The 24,130-nt window shown below is 32.3% G+C and overlaps 1 protein-coding gene across 1 annotated transcript in view; it reads left to right on the top strand.

Moving 5' to 3' along the window:
* Positions 1 to 22,925, top strand: part of LOC148277664 (uncharacterized) — a gene marked incomplete at its 3' end in the record, with an annotated part of 500,737 nt that extends 477,812 nt beyond the window's left edge. The window contains exons 3-6 of the mRNA XM_088232565.1: positions 9,465 to 9,494; positions 10,290 to 10,419; positions 22,413 to 22,621; positions 22,827 to 22,925. Of these exons, the coding sequence (XP_088088691.1) occupies positions 9,465 to 9,494; positions 10,290 to 10,419; positions 22,413 to 22,621; positions 22,827 to 22,925 (468 nt within the window). The remainder of the gene's footprint in view (positions 1 to 9,464; positions 9,495 to 10,289; positions 10,420 to 22,412; positions 22,622 to 22,826) is intronic.
* Positions 22,926 to 24,130: the final 1,205 nt, after the last annotated feature.

The raw sequence follows: 24,130 nt of genomic DNA, 5'->3' as shown, positions 1-24,130 counted from the left end.
CTATTATTTCAGATTCACTTTTCCATAGCTGGCTGTTTTCTGCATAACTTCGTTTTATTCTTGGAAACAAAAATGTACAATGTATGCTAGAAAATCTTTTTGCTAATGAATGTTGATAAATCGAAAGTAATGGTTTTTGAAAAGTATGAAAGTATAACTTAATGTGAGATCAATGTAAAAGGAGAAATTCGGAATCAGGAAAAAGAATTCGTGTATCTAGGAAGTATGTTTACTAGGGATGTAAAGACAGAAAGATAAGGAAGGTGAGTGCTGGTAACAGGGTGAACAGTGAACAGTGCACTAAAATCTACTTTGGCAAACAAATGTTAGCCTCATTTCCTTTAGCATGTAATTTATGTATTTTTTATTAATACTATGTTTACTAGGTGACGGTAAATGTGATAGTGTATTTAAGTATTTGCATGTAGGTGTAGTGAGTGTTCTGACGAAGAGACGGGTAAGTCTCGAAACCGGTAGACATATAAAGTCGGTAAGTGGTTAAATGCTTATATTTATTTACATTGATTAAAATGTTTGACCACAAAGTAAATGCTTTGAACATAAGTAATATAATATATGAAGTGCTACATTTAAGCATATCTCCAATCATAGGAAAGAATAGAATTTAAGGATATGACAAAAACAATTTTTAACATCGTCCTTGTCAAGAATTGAATTCAGAACCTTTAGAATAGTCGGCTGTGCTCAATTTTCTTAAAAAAATTATATCGAGTCGAAAATATTTGTCCTTGATTTTGGTTATATTTAACATAGAGAACTACATATATTACTTATTCGCCCGTACACGGAAGAAAGGCACTATTTAAAACGGTTAGATAAAAAAAAAACCTTAAATAAATAAACTATGTTTATATTGTTCTGTCCGGGCGGATGACGAATACTGTTCCGTGTGTGAAACAGAACCATAACCCTGAACGAGAGTTTTCGATTCGATGGCTGCTCTTCTGATCTAGATTTCTCCTGAAAAATCCTAAAAAAATGAAATAAAGTAAATGTATGTCCGTCTCGTAACGTAGTGGTTGGCGTATTTGCCAACCATGCTTGAGGTCCTAGATTTAATTCCTGGCAGGGTGGACGTGAAATATAGATTTTGAAGTTAGCTTAAAACGCAGTTTTTAAGATGGTTTTTAATTACAATACTTCATTATTTCTTGACTGGGACTAATCACCTTACCAACCATGTTATGAAAATGATCAAAATACTCTACAATTAATGTACGATTGCAGTTCCCTATGCACAACTGGGTGTGGTTAGGGAAGTGTTGATGTATTTATAAAACTTTAATCCTGTTAAGGGCGTTTTGTGAACACAACCGAAAAAGCGCAGCTTTATGGTATGTACTTTTATAAATGGAATAAATTAAATGAACACTGAAATTATCACGTTTTACGACGTAGTTTTTCGAAATTTTATTTTATTTATATTCCTTATCTCCTAAGTAAGTGTTTGCAAGGGTGATTTTACCCCTAATGGCGGCGGGGATGAATCGTGTCCGGGATGTTAAAACACTTAGATTTACAATGAAATAAACACAAGCCGGGATCCTCGCTACTAAATCAGCTGTTGGTGGATTTTAAGGAGATACCGTCATTTTTCCTGAATCCTTAATTTTTGTCATAAATTTTATTACGAAACGTGTATAACAAAATTAATTTATGGCTTCTCGTCTCTTTTCTCATAAAAAGCTGTTTCCAAATTGTTTGAAGTATACTTTAATAACAAGGCATTCCATAAATGCCTGTCGCACTTATTTTTAATTTGTTTTAATAAAACAATGAAATTTACAGGAGCTTATAGCAATGGCCAACTGCGCCGATTAAATGTAACCACTAAAACAAACCCATTTTTGTATGTAATCGCGCCTTCCGGAAGATCGATAGGGGCCAATTAGCTGGACGCTGTTTCTCGAATACATGTGTTTTGCAAATTACGTTATAACATGATCTGCACTATTATTTAATAAATAATAACAACAAACACTAGCCTGATACCGGACCCTCCACCTTGTTGTTCGCCTATTTTTGCGGTCGGATAACTGGGATGGCATGGCGGTTTGAACGGGAAACTAGCACTTGAACAGACAATAGCTAATAAATGTGCGGTGTAAGGATCCACAATTTACAATAAATTGCTATCACACAAATAGGTATCTTATAGGTGAATTGCACGGTGATATATAATCACAAGCATTTGCGAAAGCGGATAGTAACCATAGAAAATAAGCCATGGAAAAAGGTATTGTCACCTACAATGAAGTTACTATATTTCGATCGAGTTCAGGGCCTCGCTTATGATGGGAAAATAAAGACGTCATACCTTCACATTGACAGTTTAGTTGAAGATAAATTCCCTCTAGCGATTATGAAGATATACTACCGACCCCCCACATTCAAGTTTTGGGGTAGATACATCGATATAAAACAAGGGGAAGCGTACGTCAGGGTACCCATATCTACGTTTTAAAATGACAAAGCTTCAGTATGACATCATAGTTGAAGATAAAAGTCTCCCGACCGACTATAAAGGTACACTACCGATACCCCCACCATCAAGTTTTGATACCGACGGGTCTAGAACCCCTCGATACGTTTATCTACGAATTAAAAGTGTCAAAAAATTTGTTCCACCGAGCAATTTTTCCTTTACTAATGATTAATGAAAAATTTTAATCGTTTGAGGCTGGCACCTTTTTTCTTAAAAGCCTATTATAAATATGAGAGATAAATAAATTTTTAAGTCGAATTAAATTCCGACATAACTGTCACTTTAATAAAACGAACGCTAGATTTTGTCCTATTAACAAATAAGAGTACTTAGGCGTAGAAAGTTACCACTATTAAATTTTAAATTATATTTTTTCCATCTGTTTTACTATCTTTCCGAGTATATGTATGTATTGAGACGTTAAAGGAACTGGCGACTAGACGATCGTAGATACATACAAACGATAGTTAGGCGTACAAAATTCATGTTTAAGCTATCATTTTTTGCTTAAATTGGGATTTATTGGTGTTTATGATTGCTTTGAAGTGAGCATTTTTTATTACAAAAGCCTATTTAAACTATAAATAAATAATATAAATATAAACGTAAGGAACGCGGACTAATTGTTTGCGGTCATTCCATTGGCGTGTTTCGATCATATAATGTCGATATGACAAGTAGGTAGAATTTACCGAGGTAAGATACAGATAGTACAGAAGTTAAGTATACCGTCTCTATATATACAGATGAAGATAGCGTTCATAATCGAGGCACAGGAGGTAATTAAGAAGTATAATATACTGACCTTTATAGTACAAAATGGCGCAACTAATATAATTAAAACTATGAGAGGATGTGTGCGTGTATCTAAAGTTATTTTTTCTTTCATAATAGGCTAGACTAGATCTCACCCAAATAAATAAAGTTTTCAGTTTTTTATCAACATCAACAGATAAAAGAATTGAAGGAATATAGATGTTCAAATGTGGGCAGAATGGTAAATGTTACATATTGTGTAAAGTACCCACTTAAACGGACGTATTACTAGTAAGGACATCTTGCTGAGACCTCTCCTTATTTTTCGACCAGAAGTGTGTAAGTGCTTCTTAAGGTACAGTTGTCTCATATCCAGCACCTTCATGTATTGGAACAATTTGTTCTGACGGGTATGTTGGAAGGCGCCGGAATATTATTCTGAATAACGATTTCTGTGAAATTATGAGAGGCTTTAAAAATGGATGCCGCACAACTCCCCCAGCCAGCTATTCCATAAGTTTCAGTGGATTGCCGGCTACTTTTCCCCTCGAAATTACTAAAGTGTCTATACGTACGCTAAGATACGGCACAAATCGATCCGGAAAAAGCAATTGTATAACCTTTCACCGGTAACTAATGTTGTTATCTTAATCAACACTTGTTTAAATATAGCTGTTTTTGTACTTATTTTGATATTTTTTATATTTTATTTAGTCTTAAAATAGTACAAACATAAAACATGAATGTCTTAATATTATTATTCGTTACTTATCTTCTGTCTCTGTCCTGCTTAGTTAGTGGAGCAATAGTGAAACGCAAACAAAGGTGACGCGTGTGCAAATGAGAGCGACATACTGAATAGAACTTTCAGTGGACCAATGTAAACAGTCGGTGCTTTTTACTGTACTACGTGTTTTGCTTGCTAAAGTCGACGTGATATGACCTGACGACACTTGCTCCCTCCGCAGGTCATTCCCTTTCTTTTGGGTACGACTTTTTAGCTCGAATTCATCCCTTTATATTTTATTCTCAATGATTTTAATAACCATTAAAACCCGAAGCGTAGGCATAAATAACAAAATAAACTAAATTAAAAAGTTTTAGAGTGACAGACGCAATGTATCATGTTGTGTCTCATTATATTGAGTTACACATAGTTAACTCTTTAAAAAAGTGTGGTAAATAATTTCTTTGCGCACAGTGATGTAACATTTTGTTACCGCAAGCTAAAGACGGAATATTCTAAAGTTCACACATTTGATGAAAATAAAAACATGGTGACATACAGTTTAATAATTTATTTTCCATAATTTATAACAATAAACATACGATTTAGCCTTGTTATAACAAAAAAAAAAAAATTCACCGTGTTCTTACATACGCGCGTCCTCTATCACTGTCAATAACCGACTAAATCCGTTTATTCAAACACCGGCCACAAAACAGCGTCTTTCTCTTCCTTGTAGTGAATTCTATCTTCGTGATCTCTCTTATAAAAATTTATTGCTGTGTTAGTGTTTCCTTCGGTAGCAAGGATATATTGTTTTGTATAATAATCTAGCATGCTTATATAAAATTAAGTTTTCAAATTCAGTGTGAAAATGTCCATTTGAAGATTACGAAAAATACAACTTAATTATTTTTAAAAATAAGAGAGATATATCAAGTTGATGACATCACAGCCACACAAGAGTTAATAAATCCATTTTAATTTTCATAAGGTGAAATCAAAAGTTGATCGGTTATGCTTTATTTGCAAAAAACTGCTGGAAGATTACACTGTCAACGGAAATAATTGTTATGATTGTTGACGAGCAAAGCTTCTCAGTTCGAAAAAAAAACTAAAATTATGGTTATAAAAAAAATATAATGAATCTGTCGTGCTTCAAGGTTTGGTCTGATGGAGTTGAACAGGACAATTAACACTGGACTTTGGTCCCATAGAATAAGGATTTGTGTCTCAACAAATGTTAAATAAATATATTGTTATTAAAATAACATTAAGCTTTTCTAATGTGAAACCGGTTTCGAAACTGGTAAACACAAAAAAGTGATCAAATACTTATATTTTCTATTATTAATTGGTATTCTGATAGATGATTGTAATTTTTCATATGCCTAACGTACTTCTATTATTTATTTGTTTATTTTACAGAAACAAACAGTCGACAATGATATAATAACATAAAAAAGATACGGTTTTAAGACACTCCAGCAAAGTTTCTAAATAAAAATCATACATATTAAATTGTGGTATATCAAAGGGTGTGTTTGTGTGTATTTGTATGAGAGTAAGTGTAGAGGTGTGTTTTTTTGTATTTGATGAGTATATTAATACTTTTATTTAAGTATCAAATTTCTGATTAAAAAAACTGGAAAATTACATTAAAGTTACTACGAATCTCAGCATCATCCATTTTTAAACACCTGAAAATACAAAACACGTGAATTATTTCTGTTCTGAGTACGTGAATTAAATTTGGCAACGTTCTCATTATACCGGCTGCGCCCCCTTTAATTCTGAAAAATGTCAGAGATAGAATTACATTTTTGTCACGTTCTTTTGACAAATAAAGGACTAATGACTTGTTGGGCCTCTACATAAAGAATTACCACTCTTTTCTGATTTTTTTATCTTTATTGTAGCATGGCATCAAAGTAATTATGTTACGCACATCATAATCAAAAAGAGGTTTTGAAATTACCCTTCGGTAATTAATAAGGTTGGTAGCCACACACTTTTTAAATTAAAATGGAATAATTCTGGCGGGGACTGTGACTTCTTTTGGAATCATTACAAAGGAGTAATGTTTTAATAAACTAATGTTAGTAAATACAAGGATTTTTGGGTGAATATCATACATCTGGTTTGTTATATCATACTGTTGATACTCAATCAAATTCTTAGGAGAGCAGTAAATATATGATGACAAGTTTCGAAATGTTGCGAGAACATCATCCTTATTTAGTTTCTAATCGTTTGTATTTGACACTATTTTGCGCGTCATTTACAATTTCAACAATATTACCAACCTTGATAATCTCATTTTTTTATCCCAAATATCTCTACTCGATCGATTGTATCAATGACGCGGTATTAGGTGTCCACCTGCAATTTGTATTATGCAATCGAGTCGGGCAAGTTCTGTTTGGAAAAAATATTAACATAACTCGATTTTAAACTCACCTGATTTTACAAAAATATATTGTTCTATTTTTACATCTTAAATTCTGTAAAAACCTCGTTTATTTCATTCCAAAAGATTGTTATATTTATATTTTTAAAACTGCTTATACTACCTGTAATACAAAATATAAATACTTTCCAAATCGATTTTTTTTGTATTTGTGCCTTGAGATGCAATTTAATTAATAAAACTTGACAACCTTTTTTTAAAAGTATTAAGTTCTATACCACAAAAGTTTTTTGTCAAGCTTTCTACCTTCGATCTTCAAGAGTTCCACTTCTCTCCAAGCTCCGAGAATCGTAATCTTCACCGTACAGCACCGCTCTTATTACATTTGCAACTTGGCCGAAGGTTCCTCCTACTTGCAGTCCACTGTGATAGCCAGGATCTAAACGTGGTTATTTTTTGGGCTAAGCAAAGAGGTTCTGCGCCGCAAGCCTTTGAACTGAATCAGGTTACAGGGCTATCGGTTCTCAAAGGGAACGGCAACGCGGCAACACCGGGTTGTGACCTTTCGCTGACAGCTGGAGACCCCCTCTGCGGAGCTAAACCAACGGAGGTAAGGGTCGCAGCCAGGCACACAGTCTTTGTGTTTGTCTCACTACAAACCCGTTGTCGTAAGCCACGTGCCGTTTTGGTCTTGGATTCACGACCCTGGGCCAGAAACTGTACCAGTAATCAGACCGGCAATTTTTTGATTGCCAAATGGCTGCTTGGCACCCTTCTGGTATGGTCCTGGGCGCGCGTCAGCTCCCTCGTTACTGGATGAGACGACATAGGGTAACACAGTCTAAGATTTTTTTTTACCCGAAAAAAAAAAAGAAATCTGCTTTCGTATTTTCAACGAGTTGTAAATAACTCATAGTTAGAAAATGGGAATCAGTGAAAGTGGTGTGGAGTTCGAATTTTGGACCTCTGATCCGTGAGGCCGCAACACTGGCCACAAGACCACAGCCCAATTTATACTGTCATTTTACTGGAGAATCAATTGAATTTCATTGTTTTTTTAATGTTCCGCTTTGCAACACGGGTAGATCTGACAAACCAGACACTTAAACTGTAAAATGTAATGCACTAAATATTTTTTGGGGGTGCCTAGAAACAAAAATCGAACATTTTCTCTACTTCTTGGTACTTAGGGTAAATAGGTTTTGAGTCAAGCCGTCATGTCACAAGAAATTAGATGTAGCTATTATTTCTAAGGTTGATAAAACTCCATAAAGATCTTTCTTATAGACTTTTACCGATACCAAAAGCAACATTAATATTTATTTATTTATTAACATACTAGGCACGCAGTGCCTTTCACCTTAAAAAGATACATATTAAAAATAATATAAACTTTTCAATATAACGTAAAAAACTTTAAAATTAAATATAAAAGTATTATTTTACATAAATACTAAATATGTAACACAGCAGTTTTGTATGAAAAAAACATATTTATGTTTAATAATAATTAACAATGCGTGCAAATAAAAATTTAAATGGAAAAGAATTTACAAATATTTTTCTTTAAAAGGTACAAAATATAAGTATATTAAATACAGTAAAATTATTTTATTTCAATAAAAAAAAAAAAAAAATAGTGACAATTAAAGTAATTTAAAAAATAAGTAAACACGTAAATATGGTACACAATAGTACCCATACAAAAGTAAAAATGGAAAGCACTATAATCTAAAAAATGTAAATTGCCGTTCATCATCTTTGAAATGATGAAATAGCGTTAATTTATCTAAGATATACTTTAAGTGAAAAATATCAGCATCGTCGGAATAGTTATTGCCGAGAACATGGAGTCGATTCAGAATAGCACTATACGAGTAAACGGTACGTGAATTGTTGCAACTAAACGAGTCATTCGTCCAGGTACTTTGAAGTTAATGAGCGCTTATAGATTTGGGCAGTCCCATGTAAAGTTGACAATCTTAAATAAATTCAATAAATCCATAATTATTCTTCTCTCAGTAAGTTTTAACAAGTTCAAAGTATTTAATAGGAAATCATAGGTACTAAATTCACATCTGATTCCAAGTATAAAATTAACGTACCATAAAAAAATATTTTGAACTCTTTCAAGAGATATTGGTGTGAACTGTAATACGGAGTCCATATAGTTGAGTTGTATTCCAATTGGCTCCCAACTAAAGCTGTATACATCAATTTCAAAGAATTAATATTTTTTAAGTCCTTTGTCACTCGCAAAATAAATCCTAACATTTTTAAAGGATTTATTAGCTATGCAGTTTATGTGTTGTTGAATGACAACTTTTGATCAAAAATGACACCTAATAATAATCGAAACATCGTTCAAAAATACTAGAAAATCAATAGGTTTGCAAGTTTTAACGAGCAGTCTATGTTTATGAAAGTAGACGGGCAGTTGTAGAAAGATAATATAAAAGTATTTAAAAAGTTTAAACAAAAAAATGCATTTTGTGAATGCTGATTTTTCTGGTGACTCAAGATGATGGTGTGTAATGGTTCCGTGGTTTATTCAAGGTTTGGGCCTTGCTCTACAATGACTTGTTTCCTATTTAACACTGTTATTTACTAAAGAAAAGTGGGATCGAAATTGAAACATTTGGTTAAATTATCGGAAAGAAGATATTAACTTTTTATTTAAACAAAAACTTTTCGGAAAATTTGAAACATCTAATTATTTGATCAATTATGTACAAGATAATGCCACACATGATATGCTGATAAACCATCTAAAACAAAATTATTTACCTGTAAAATTATTTTAAGAAAATTAGAATGTAATTTTAAAGGGATGTGAGTCATTTTAAGAACATTGAAAATGTTTTTCTTGATAATAATTGTAATTTTTGTACAATAATTCTACTTCTCATTCTTCAACAAAATTAATGTCGCCATATTTGGTAAAATAAAATAAATGCGACATGTTATTTTGCGGATGTTATTTAAAATAATTGTCAAAATTTTTCTCCCTTTAAAAAAACATGTCTTAAGCGAAATGCCCCTAATTTTTTTTTATTTCCTTACAGATATGGTCTCGACTCATTCTATGCTGGAGGGTAAGTACGAATGTATGTAATTCAGTTTTTTTATTATTTTTGCATGTTTTTTATCCGTTTCATTTCTTTTATTTTTTTATTTTCTGTTTTACTGAAGAGATAAAACAGTATCATAAAATGGTGCAAACAACCTTTTTCTTATTACTGTTTAAACAGTGACCTAACTACGCTTGAAACTCGATTACAAAACTCTGCATACCTATGTAGTAGATAAAGAAGTAGTAATTTTTGTTAATAAATCATTTTTATTATTATTATTATAATAAATATATTTACGTCATTTCAAAATAATGAATGAAATAAAAACAATAAATCAGAAAAAGTAAACTATTACTTAAAAAGAATAATGTAGCTTCATACTTCATTATTCAATTGCGTCAATTCACCATTCGCAGCGTAACATGATTTTTTTGTTACATGAAGGTAAGATGATCAGTATTACGCTTCAGGTGTCAGTCCAGGGACTTTTAAATATTCTAGGGTAAAAACACTTTTTTTTTTTTTAATATTTCGGTGTCGGAAAGCGAACACGGGACTTCTTGCATGGTAAATGATTAGATGTAGGTAATTTTCGGCCTTATGGTGTAGTGATCAGCACAATTTTACTGGCCACTTTAAACACTCACTTTGCTTATGTTGGATTGTTTTCTTATTTACTGTATTGTGATTTCTTCAAGTTTCATTAATATTTTTTCCGTAGTTTCACTGTTTATTTTATTTTAATTCGGTTTTTTTCTTCATATTTTCGTTTATTTTATCGATTAATTTTGTTACCACATATGTGTTTTATTCCAGTACCAACGAGTGACATGATAGCAGTGGTGGGGGAACCTGTCTATCTTCCCTGCGACATCGCCACATCTGATGGAGATTCTGTTCTCCTGGTACTGTGGTATCGTGAAGATCTGGGAACCCCAATTTACAGGTATTCAAATGTTAAAATTAATGTTATGAACGCTATTATACACAAAACTGTATTCTTCATCCTCCCGGACACATTTTTTTAAAAATGATTATATTGTTGATTTTTTACTTCCGAACTGTTTTGAATAGTGTTTTTCTTCCGTGTCCGGGCGAATAAAGAATACTGTTCTCTTTGTTAAATGGAACATGGGCGGGTAACGCAGTACTCAACCAGCCTTATCATAAGTACTAGGGCTGAATTTTATGTTTTTACGGAAGCAAAAAAGAACCGGATTGTAGTCCCGTGACTAGTGTCTCGTATTCACGGCTCAAAGGTCCGTGGTTCAAATTCCACTCTTCACTAACTTGGTTCCCATTTCCTAAAAGTAAGTTATTTACAACTCGTCGAAAATGGCCCTCAAAATGAAATATTTGGGTAAATGGCAAAAACGCAAATATTTCTTTCCACCAATAATTTTTTTTTTGAAAAAAAACATTACAAAAAAAGTACGCATTCATTTTTATTTCTACTTTCATATAAAACTTTCACCAGTGACAAAATTTCGTTGTGACCAACATCATCAAATTGGTGGCAGGGAAAACATATTATTTTGTTATATTACACAAGTGAAAGCTGGTGTGAATAATGATTGCATTTAATTATTGGAATAAAAGAGTTTAAATTAAACACATTTAATTATGAAATAAAAATGCAGTACTCTGTCAGTTTCCGCGCAGATAAAGAATACAGTTCTGTGTTACTCTTAAATATCTGGACCCTGGTCGTGCGTTTTCGACCCGATTGCCACCCAGAGGTGAATCTTTAAAACGGAAATCGAGTGGAGATAAGTCTACCTTGTACGTAGTGTTTGGTGCATTCGCCAATCATGCTTGAAGTCCAGGTTCCTTTCTGGCAGGATTAACTTGAAATATCTGTTTTCAATTTGATTTTCTGGCAGCTTTTTATACAGTAATTGATGACTGGAAAGAAAAAATCGACAAAAATAAATATGTATTAGCAGTTTTTCTAGACTTTAAAAGAGCATTTGAGACTATTGATAGAAAAAGAATATTAGAAAAATTACAATTAATTGGAATAAGAGGAAATGCCTTAAATTAGTTTCTGAGCTACTTAAATAACAGATATCAAATAACGAAAGTTAAAAATATTTTTCAAATCCGATGGAAAATAATTTAGGAGTACCCCAAGGCTCAGTGCTGGGGCCCATATTGTTTATCATATACATAAATGACATCGGTAAATCTCTAAAATATTGCAAAATCTAACTTTTTGCAGATGATGCACTAGTTTACATATCAGGAGATAATTAATATACAGTGATAAATAAAATTAATTACGATTAAGGAAATATATCAAAATGGTTAACATTAAATAAATTTAAATTAAATATATCAAAAACAAAATATATGAATATTGAAAAAAAAAATACCCCAGGGTTACAAAATCAATAATTGTAATTTGAATAAAAAATATTTTGACGAAATAAAGTATCTCGGGGTCTAGATGGATAGATATTTAAATTTTAAAAAACATACTCGATATGTAACAAAAAAAAAATATGGGAAGATTACGAGATGTAATAGATTTAAAAAGCAGTATTCTTATATACAAAACAATAATATGTCCACACATAAATTACTGTTCTTCCATTCTTTTTTTATGTAATGAAGGAAAAATTAAAAATTTACAAATTCTTCAAAATAAGCCAATGAGGGTTATACTCAAAAGAAATATATATTCTAATGTAGAAATAATGCACAAAGAAATTGGCTTGCTTACAGTAAAGCAATAAATTAAATATAATGTGGCAATTTTTATACATAAAATAATTAAGGGGATGAATAAAATAAAAACAATAATTAAATTTAATTAACAATGTCATACATATAAAACAAGTGGTAAAACAAAAATAAGATTACCAATGAGGAAAAAATCAGAATCTCAAAACTCATTTTACAAGGGATTAAATCTGTACAATGAGTTACCTGAAGAAATAAAGGAAATAGAAAAAATTGAAATATGTAAAATTAATTTGAAAAAATATGTTATAGAGAAATTTTGATAAAAAATTATAATATTATTAAAAGTTTATTAATATAGAACTAATGTTCTTAAGATGTTATGAACTAACTTAATAAAGCATACATAAAATATTTCGCTGTCTCTGAACTGGCTTCTGAAGCAGAAGGCTTTCACAGGTGATGAAATTACTCTGCATTGTTGTTATATTAAATGCAGTGCCCTATGCTTCACTAGGTACAAAAAAATATACGATGATGAAGAAATGCCAAATCTTTATGCATATAAATCGTCCTTTTTAGTAATCCCGTGTACGTTACATTAGTTACGAAACATTATTTACAGACAATCATACTCACTATCTAGATTGGTTCAATATACTCATTTACAAAGTTGTACATAGGAAATATGTAATACAAATTGACATCACAACGATAACCAATAAACTGAAAATTTATCTGTTTAGAAATTTGTAAAATTCAATTTATTTTTATTAACGAATACAAAATACATAACGTGCCTGTGTACACCATAATATGAATATGAGATTCATAATTACAATAATTAAAATAAGTACATGGTTTTATTCAACTTTTATTTTAAAAAAGATACCAGTGACTGGGTTTCGTCGTGACCGACATCGTCAGACTAGTATGGTAAAAAAATATAAATAAAAGTGGAATAAAACTTTATACGTATTTTTATTATTATAATTAAAATGCAGTTCCACTCAATCTATTACAACAATAATATGGGTTTGTCAAAATTTTTGTAGACAAGAATTGTATTCAAGTCTTTGGAGAGCTGTTAATATTTACATATTACAACAGAGATGAAGAAGAGATAGAGAAGGTCTAAATAAAGGTTCCAGCTCTTTAACTTCACAAACATCACAGATGAAAGAATTGAAGGGATAAAGATGTTCAAATACGGGCAGAATAGTGAATGTAACAGTGTGTAAAGTGTCCACTTAAACCAGTCAATGACAGGTCATAAGCCCTATAGATGCCTAGACTTCTCTATTACCTTCTCTAAAATGTTTTTCATCTCTGTTGTCATATGTTAAATTAATATGTATTTTATATTTTATTACTTTTTAACTGTTTTACAATTTGTACAAATTGACCATAGCACATATTCAGAATAACAAAGTAACATGGCGAATTTATCATATTTATAACTAAATATATTATAATAGTACATAAGTCAAAAACTTTTCTTCCACAAACAAAATAAGTATGTAAAAATGCTTTTAAGAATGGAAGTTGTGGTAAATCTAGAACTAAGAGAGATAAGGTCTTTAACATCACATGCTACGTAGACGATGCAACCATGGTAGCAGTAAAAATTATTGATGATTAGAACATAATACGTATCTCAGTTAGTAAAACAAATAAATTAAATATTTTTTTAAAATACGTTTTAAAATCTCGATCCACTGCGTACTAAACTTTGACCTAAAGGAACAAATGAGTAAAGCCCTGGTAAAATGTAGTTGTCTAAGAAATGTCACAAAGCACGACAAATACATGTAGATTGGAAGCAAGATGCACGTAAAAAAATAACGTATTTTTGCGAAACAGATAAAAGAAAAACATTTTGAAATGTTGGTTTAATAAAATACCAAACTATTATTTATTAAATTGTTTGTTTGTGGAAGAAAAAAATTACAAAACTTGCAGAGACAAAGTGAAATTCTGTTTTCTCTCGGCTTTATTTACGACTAGCACTTTGCAGATTTTTCACTATACTATACTTGTGATATTTCTGGGTCAGTAGCCAGAAGAGATATTTATCGGAATCAATTCTACGCTGGATCCTTAAGGGATGAAGAACTTATTTCTTCTCTTTCTATTCCACTCCGCAACCTTTCTTTACTCTTCTTCCATAATTTCCTGCCCCCTCTCTGGAAAAGAAGGTCTTTGAGGCGCTTTTTGCCAAAGTTGAATATCAAATAGTGACGTGTGCGAATTAATTAGCTTTTATTCATCTCAACCTGGGTGGGAAAACGGTTTAAAATATATTTCATTTTACAATATAGTAGTCCAGGCATTTTAAGGGCTAAAGAAATGTCGTTTGAGTGGCCACTTTACAATATGTGTAACATTCACCATTCTGTCAGTTTGAATATCCATATTTCTTCAATTTTTCCATGTGTTGATTTTTGTAAAATCAAAGAGGAGAAACATTGAATGATGCGTGTGAGATTCATCTGACTGAATTATTTTACCTATTTACTAGGCAACGCCTAAAAACATTTTTCTGTAGGCCCTAAAAATCATCAAAAAAAGTATATTAAAAATCCTAGGACCCTTCAAATTTAGTTCTGAAAAAACCTAGATGTACCTTCAATTAGACGGAATAGATAGACACCTTAAAAAAAAAATTATAATTAAATACTGTAAATAAATCCTGCCTTTTTTTCTAGAGGCATATGTTAATCTTGTTTGTTTTTTTTTTCTTTCTTCGTGGTTATGTCATACCATATTTATATGCTATAAACTTTAAATCATTAAAAAAAAAATGGCCCAAGCTCAGACGCTAAAGTTTTTGTGGGCATTTTTTCCAAATTATGCTATAGCTTAATTTTGAGATGTATTTTTTAAAGTGTATTTTTGTGATTGAAATTCTTTGTTAATGGAAAAAAAATCAAAAAAATATATATATAAAGTTATGACATTAAAGAAAAATTATATATTTTAAAACTTTCCATAAAAAAAACACATGAATTTACAAAATTCTCGAAACCCTAGATTTCCAAAGAATTTAATTTTGCATATACGCAATACACCTGCAGCTTTAAATTGTTAAACTTATGTTGGGAAATACAACTCTAGTTATTTTCCAGAAATCTTGAAATAAATGCTAAATAATAACGCATTTTAATCGAAATAAATAATTAAAAAAACACATGACACTTGCCCAATTTTGAACTCCATACAGTAGAAAGTTATATTTTCTTTTAAAAAATCTAATAGTAAGGAACTTGTTCAGAAAGTCCTGGAATGGTGACCTAGAACGGGCAGAAGAAGTGTCGGCAGGCCTCAGACAAGGTGGTCTGATGGCATAAGACGAGTTGCATGAGTTGAGGACGAGTGGTTGGATGCAGTCGGCTCGGGATAGGGAGATATGGAGACTAAAGGGGGAGGCTTATGTTCACCATTGGACAAGAGACGGCTGATGATGATGATGAAGGAACTTGTTTAGAAAATAAAAACTAATGTAAAACGAACTTCTTCTCTAAATACGAGTACTATTTTATAAGAGAGGTAGAAACAATAATATAATTTGTGTATACAATCCCATAAATTGTATTTTTTTTCTATGATAACAATTCAGATCAATAAATCTTTCGCCTCCTTTGTATGTACCATTTACTTGGTATCAGCCTTCCTAGTCTTCAGTTTACACATCGAACTAGAAGATTAGTTGTATGGTTTGTTTTTAATGGCTGATTGCCACCTAACGCCGAAACAGTTACCCCTCTTGCTAACTGGGGTTCAGGATGCCACTGTTGACCATTGTTCCTTCGCTGCCATCTTCGACATAACGTCCTGCCCGAGGCCGCTGTCTCCCAACAGCATATACCTCTATGTATGTCCGGGTGGCCTGAGAGAAGATTTGTGCCCCTTTTGCCTGTTTCGCCATACTGATGCACTTCTCCGCCATCACAGCCATTAAGGACTTTACCGTAGCCCTGCGCAAGAGGTCGCGTTATACCCCGCAATACTGGGTCCTCATCCAAACCTAGTCACATAAACACTTTGGTCTACAGAAGTGAAAGGAGCATACTCCCGTGACGTAAACGCGCTGAATGAGAATTACTCCAGTGAAAACTAAAAAGGTGACTCTGTCCCCCAGGAGTCGGGTTAATGGTCTCGTTTATTTATGTTAGGCAAATAAATATATGCCAACTTACTATCCCCCTAGAACAAGGACCATTTTAATCAATACATAAAAAAAAAACTTCGACCAGTTTGATAAATCAACAATATTATGAGAAGAAAATATGAAAGTGAAGTCATTTACAGGGCTGCAACTAATTTTTTACCTACAAAGAATATCTGTAGGTAAGCCATTTTCATGTTATATTAGGTATTCAAGTCAAAAATGACATTTTAGAACAATCATAGGGCTATCAGTTGATTATTATATTGGGTGTTAACATAAATTCTGTATGTTTTTTTTTTCCAAATAAAGAGATCAATACGACCGAACAAAAAAAATACAGCAAATTAGTCTATCATGTATTCTCCTTCATTATTTTACAACAAATTAATCAACAATTAATAGATCTTCAAATATCGCGAGTAACTTTGGCAGCTTTATTTTCTTGACTAAACGCCAATAGAAGGAGGTATTGAAATTGCTTACTGTCGTCTACTGAACATTCCATTTTGAAGGCTCGTAATCAAACAAAATAATATGTGTATGTTACCTTTAAAGGAAACACAATATCTTTGAGAACAGAAAATTTTCTTTCGAATGACTTAAACTTTTACTATTTTGTGTTACTTTTGCTGCTCATTTTTAAATTTGGCAAAAAACTGACAAAAACAAAACATCAATATCATCACCATTCCCTTTCCGTACCTAATGGTGTATAGGACAATGTTCTAGCGTAACTTGATCACTTTCGTTTCACGAAGGTAAAGTGGTCAGTTTTACGCCTCAGGTACCAGTCTAGGTACTATTATATATTCAAGTGTAAAAACGCCTTTTCAAATGATATTTCGAATCAACCATGTCGGGAATCGAACTTGAAACCTCTTGTATGGTAGACAAATGCGTTGCCCACTACGCCACAAGGATGACAAAACAAAACAATCCAAAAAAACCTAAACATCACATGGTAAGATTTTTGTCATTGAATTATACCATACTGGACCAAAACCTCTAAAAATATTTTATATTGAAGCACTTACCCTTATTTCCATATCCACCAGTTTCAAAATGTATCCGTCTCTTCGTCAGGACACTTATTACACTTACATGCAAATCAAATAATAACTCTCGCCTACCACACAGTAGTCAGGCTCTTTATAGACCTAGACTTGGAGGGCAAGAACTATTCACGGAGACCCGTCACAATAGATCTTCACAGATCGTAGTGACGTCAGGAGCTGACATAAGAGTGACCCCCTACCTCTGAGAAAAAGAACATACAGATTTCACTTTGCATCTTCACTATATGTATATTTCACGCCGACGCTGGTCAACCAGAAACCAAAATCAGAACCTGAAGTATGGGAAGCAAACACGCTCATATGATTTATAGAAGATAAAAAATAATCATGATAAAAACGAAAGCCTATTTCAGGCGTGATATTTTATTGTACAAATACGTTTTTACTAACCCCTAAAAAAGTATGTATTAGTAATGAAACATTATATTTGAAACATGATTTTCATCACAAAGGTAAGTAATTAAATGTTACATAGCATACGGGCATGAAATTGAAAACACTGCGTTACATCGTCAGAAATTCATTACGTTTTCAGAGACATAAAAAACATGAATTTGTTCAAAATTTGCGGTCAGAAATAAACTTTGTAGATAAAATTAACTCAATTACGGAATATGAATTCATAAATGTGACTTTATGTCTTTCGAATATGTAGTTTGCTTTCTGCGAGATTTTTGTGACATCGTAAAATGTATTATTATGTCACGACTGACTATCGTAGCCTAGCCTAGCCTTACTTCAAAAGTGACGTTACTCAAAATAAACTCATCTGTTTTTTATTTTTTTAAGTATTATTTATTTATTTATTTAGGAAATCATACTGTCTTTATATAAAACAAGGTACAAAAGTACAATTTAAAAAAGAAAGACCAATTACAGATTTCACACTAATTTATTATGAATGCGGGAGGAGAGGGAAAAAATAATTGAATTCTAAAAAAGTAAAAATATGAATATTAAATAAAAAGTACATAAAAAGGAGAAGACATTGTATAGCTCCAACTCGACTTTTCTCCCTCTCTCTCTGCTTCCATGAAAATGTATATTTCTTTGTAAAAAATCACAACCAACAATAATTCATTAGATGCAGGTAGTAGAATGTGAAATAGAACCAGTACGCTACCCTGGACGGGTGATTTCGACTTGATGGATACTCTCAACTCGGGTGGAGATAAGTTTGCCTCGTTGTTAAGTAGGTCGTGTTTGCCTACTGTGCTTGAGGTCCTAGGCTCAGTTTCTGGCAGGGCGGATATGAAATATTGATTTCAAATATGGTCCTACGCTGCAATAATTCTTTGTTCCTATTCTGGAACTTGAAGCGTGCAATGCTAAGCTTGCTCACCATATAACAAATATTTTTCAGATACTTTAGAATCGGGATACTAATGCAATGTCCTATCAATCACTGGTTATGGATAAACAAACAAAACATCACGCCGTTTCCCCGTAGGTGTAGGCAGTGATGAATGAACGCCACATCACTCTGTCTTTGCCTATTGACTTCGTTTTCTCTACATTCATACATGTTTATTATAAATTACTTGATAAATTTGATTGTGCATGTGCTTCAGGGTTTTTTTTTGTTTTTTGCGTTCATTAACATTCGCTTCGTAGATTCTTTAAGCCGTTTTTTCGCTATTCATTCGTTCTTCGTGTCTAAACCAACGCAGCTTGATTCTGTCGATAATGCTTGTATCAGCCTTACATAGTTTACGGATTTGACATTTGTGCACCTACCATACAACCTTTTACCGAACGAACGAACGAAATGCCGAACATTCTTTTATTGGAACGGAAGGCCTGTTGACAACTGCCAACAGGCTGGTTTCTCCTGAAGAGTTATAAGTAGTTTCCTCTCCACATGAGCAAATGCTGAGAAGTTCCTGATTTTCCCATATTAGAATATCGTTCCTGATCCCAACAGTTTAGCTTAAATAAAGTAATATAATAGCAGAAAAATCCCCTTTTTGAAATATAAACCTTGTATATTGTAAGCAAGGTAAAAAATAATGCAACTCCCATATAAAAAATATTTAAAAATCCTTTTACCACACATTAGTATGAGAGATCGCATTTTGACAGCAATCAATCTACGTTTACAATTGTTTTTCCAATTCAATACTTCGATCTCATACATAAAGGTTAGCACTTGAATTCCATTATGAACAACTAGTTTGCCTTCTGCGACAAACATTTGTTTGCCAAGGTAGATTTTAGTGCACCGTTCACCCTGTTCCCGGCACTCACCCTCTTTTCAATACATTTCTCAGTATTTCCATCCCTAGTATACATGTTTACGGATAGGTTAACAATAATTAAATGTGAGTAAAATTTACAATTTAAGAGCCAGCCATAATAGTTTTTTCACTTACATATATACTGAATTGAAAAAAAATATTTTTAAGATTTAAAAAAAAAGCTTATTTCAGTTTTTATGAATAACTCGTATTTAAACATTTCAGGGACATTTTCAAAGAGTCATAAATACCTCACTATCAGAAAATGGGAATTAAATTATGTAGAGTAGGTTTAATTTTTTTGGTGTTATTCTTTCAAGATTTAAATATTCAAATAAAATAGTCGTTATTTTTTGTTCTTAGCTTGAATATAGTTTTTAGTTATGTTTTTTTTATAATTGAACATAAATATAAAATATTTATTGTATTTTTTCCGAAACTATTTTTCTAAAAAGCCAAACTAATACTTGAGTGATTGCAAAATAAAACGTTGAGAAAAATCACAACATAAAAGCTCGTCAGAAAATTAAAAAAAATATTTTTTTAAAAAAGATTTTTACTACCCATATATTTATTTTAATATGACTCACGTCTAAACTATTACTTCACGATCATTTTATTTTTCAACATTTGGGTCGCTTTTGAAGTAGAGATGCGGCGTGTGGAAACTTCGAATAAAAAAGTCATATTTTTTTAGTCTTAGCGTTAATATTGTTTTGTTGTGCCAAATTAAAACTTGCGTGATTGCAAAAAGAAACATCTACAAAAATCACAACATAAAAACTCGCCTGAATGTTTAAAAGAACTTTAGAAAAAAAATCCTTTATTACCCTAATAAACGTTTAAATATTATTTACGTCTAAAATATTATTTAATGTTTTTTTTTTTACATTTGGGTCGCTTTTGAAGTGGAAACGCGGTGTGTGGAATATTTGTCATTTCTAACTGGCTCTAAAAAGCCCAGTTAGAAAAAAATATACATGAATATCATAGTGAAGCTAACGATTTTTCGTTGCGTAAGATGTTTTTCAAATAACCGTGAAGCTTAGATATGTTATCCACTTAATAGTTTGTGAGTATCTGACAAGTTAAGCAACCCCGTCCTTCTCGGAACGAGAGGGAGGCATCACCCCCTCCCGTTTTGGGTAGACATATGAAGGATCCGAATTATTTTTCCTTCGCATTTTAGGAAAATTTGATTATGTTTTTCTTTGTTTTTCAATCAAGTGAATAACAAGTTTTAATGGAGAAAATATGACAGGAAACGCTTTACTTTTTGTTACGAAAAGTAAAGGCAAAAGGTTTAATTTTAAAAACATAAAACTATGTGCTTATGATAAGTGTTTTGCTGTGCTTGTAAACAAAACAAATTTACGCATTGTTTTTTTTTTAATATTTATAAATATCCTTACGATACGTGCAAAAGTAATGAACTAAAAGTATCTTAAGTTGTTGCAATAGAGAGGGTTTTTCTTTTGAAAAGGCAATAAGGCAGTCTAGGCATTTTCAGGGTTTATGACTTGTCAAATAGTAGTTGGTTCAGCCGGATGAAGCTCACCGACATGATTGGTGTAGTAAATTGGTAACCCTAATAACTCCCTAGAGAGTGAAATCTATTATTTTGTGAATAAACGTTTGAACAAACTCAAAATAGTGTAGATTTTTTTATTTTTTTTATTTAAATTTGTATGTTTTTTTACAATACACATAAGTGATAAAACAGAGTATTAAAAAACAAAGCATAATTTCAAAGCAATGAAATACAAATTAATACTAAAAATAGCCCTAAAAACGGACAATAAAAGTTTTTAATTGCAAATTTATTAAAAATAACAGATATTATCTTTGTACTTTATTTTTTTCGGGTATTTTTCAAAATGAAGCCGTATTTTTAAGGCATATAAAAAAAACCTTAAACAAAAAAATGTCGTAATCTGTTTTCGATTTACAAAACATAATGAAATGATTTATTTATATTTATAAGTAATAACAATAATAAATAGAGGTGGCCGAATGTTCGGCAAAAGATGTGTGCATTTCGCGCATGACCGGTTACGACCTGTCTCATTGCGGTGCGCGCGGGAGTGACAGGGCGGGCGTATTTGTTTCATTTGCCAGTAGATCATGTCGCGAAACACGTTATTTGTTCATTTTTACATCACATTGTGTCACTTGTAGTCCTTTTTATTAATTAGTAATTATATGTTCATTGTACGTCGTGGCACCATTTAGTAAAAAATCGTCTATTTGGGAAAATGATGAGATTTGAAGTGAAGATAATAAACTGGCTGTGTGTTTGCTGTGTAACAAGAAGATCTTACGGGGTATTATTTATGAAAAAAGGCGTAATTGTTTACTACGAACAAATGCTGAAAAAATTACTGTCAATCACCACAACTTACCGATGCATGAATAAATAAATATAAGTACCTTTGAAAAAGTTCAAAAAGTTTGTTTTATAGGAACAATACCCTACACTAAATATATCAGATACGTGGGAATAACTATTACCGAATTCATGAAGTCTGTATTATGTACATATTTATGGAATCTCTAATAAAAATCACGGTTTATTAACACAAATTGCAATTTTTTTTATTTGCTACATGGTTTAGGAGATAGATAAAAATATTTAATCCTTTTTAGCTATCAAGTTTGAAACACTTTTTAATATAAAATTATGGTTCTATATCATACACAAATCCGACATATATTCCTTCTAAAAAACTAGTAAAAATATAATGTGAAATTTGTTTTTCTGTTTTTTCAGTGTCGATGCAAGAAATCGTGACTTTGCCATCGCAGAACGATGGTCTGACGAAAGCGTATTCGCCAACAGGGCCTACTTTATGCCCGAGAGAATTCCCGCTCAGCTAGGAGTAGACAGAGCAAGAGAAACGGACCAGGGAATATACAGGTGCCGGGTGGATTTCAAGATAGCGCAGACCAGAAACAATAAAGTCAACTTAATTATAGTCGGTAAGTTCTTTAATTTTTTATATTTTTTTGACATGCATCGCAAACGGAAAACTATTTTAATGTTATTTTGAATCAACTCCGTGTGCTAGGTAATCAATGTAATATGTATTTTAGTCAAATGTAGTGCCGGTCCGTTTCCTGTATCTGTCACGCACGCGAATAATGCAAAATGTCTATTCTTTGTATCATTTCTTTCAATATTCAGGGCGCATTGCTATCTTCATAATTTCACACTGTTACGCTTCAGTCCAGTTGTTTGCTAATATCATGCAGGTTGCCATCAACTCTCATTTTGATGTTGCGAGTGAGTATATTTTATTCGCTAATCGAGCCGCAAACTCGAATAAAGTGATATTGGAATGTAAAAGCGTACAAAAAAAACTCATATATAATAGCGATGTAGGGTTTAAAGTCCATGATCGATGATACACAAGCGTACTTAATAATTTCACCTGAAATATAATCATGAATCCAAGAAGCAAGTCAGTGTTTTATATTTAATTCAATTCATTAAATTCTGCGAAACACGAGATAAACGTCTTGAAGTACATTAACATCGTCCCTACCATGAAGATGTGAAGAACAAAAGAACAACGCGGCCTATAAAGTGACCACAGGGCGCAGTCAACGCCCAGTCCAGTAAGGTTTAGTCACTCAGTCACTCAGTTTCAGCGTGCAGTTCAAGTGCAGTAACTTCAACTCATCATCGCCGCTACGCTTGCGCTACACAACCAAGTACTCTATCTTGTTTGCCATATAATAAATAGGCATTAAACAGCAACTTCGTGTCTTCTGTCAATCTCTAATGGGGTAGGAACTACACCAACCCTCAACAACCAATATCCTCCAGAGATAATTTTGACAACTCAACAAATGACACCGAGAATTTGTACTATATTTTTTTTTAAATCATCTTTGTGGTGGCAATATCTGTTAACTGATTTTTCTTTATTATAAGTTTTTTTTTTCTTTTCATGACTACACAATTTTGTCTCAACAAAATAAAATTAGTACATTTTAAACAAATTATTCGTGCATGGCTGAAAATTTTAATGCACGGCTAAAAGTCTATATAAACCCTTTTCTTCCTCGCTGAAGACCTTTGTGATCTGTTCTCCAGAGGGTTGCTTCTCCCGTGAAGTGTATTCCCAGCTGTCTTTCCATTTTTTGGGAGGTCTTCTACAAGGACGAATCCTGTGAGGTTAATTATATAGTGCAATATAAGGGAGTCTGGTGGTGTTCATTCTTTGGACATGGCCGTATTAATCCCTCCTTTGCTGTCTACTACATCTAACAGCATCCTCAGCTCCACATTTATATCTTTTTCTGGTTTTCCTAGTGCGATCTTTTAGAGTTTTGCCTGCTATCATCATCAGTGTTTTCATTTCCAAAGTCCTCAATACTTGTTTGGTTCAATAAGTATTGTATCTGTCAACCATATTTTTTTTTATGTCAAAGACTTGGTTATTATGTTACTCGCCGTATTTTTTAGTATTTACATAACAAATG

The sequence above is a fragment of the Micrasema longulum genome, unplaced genomic scaffold, assembly GCF_059751315.1.
Source record: "Micrasema longulum isolate JH-2025_06_02 unplaced genomic scaffold, ASM5975131v1 h1tg000997l, whole genome shotgun sequence".
Taxonomy (NCBI): Eukaryota; Metazoa; Arthropoda; class Insecta; order Trichoptera; family Brachycentridae; genus Micrasema; species Micrasema longulum.
Note: the sequence above shows the minus strand (reverse complement) of the source record. Positions and strands in the feature narration are given on the sequence as shown.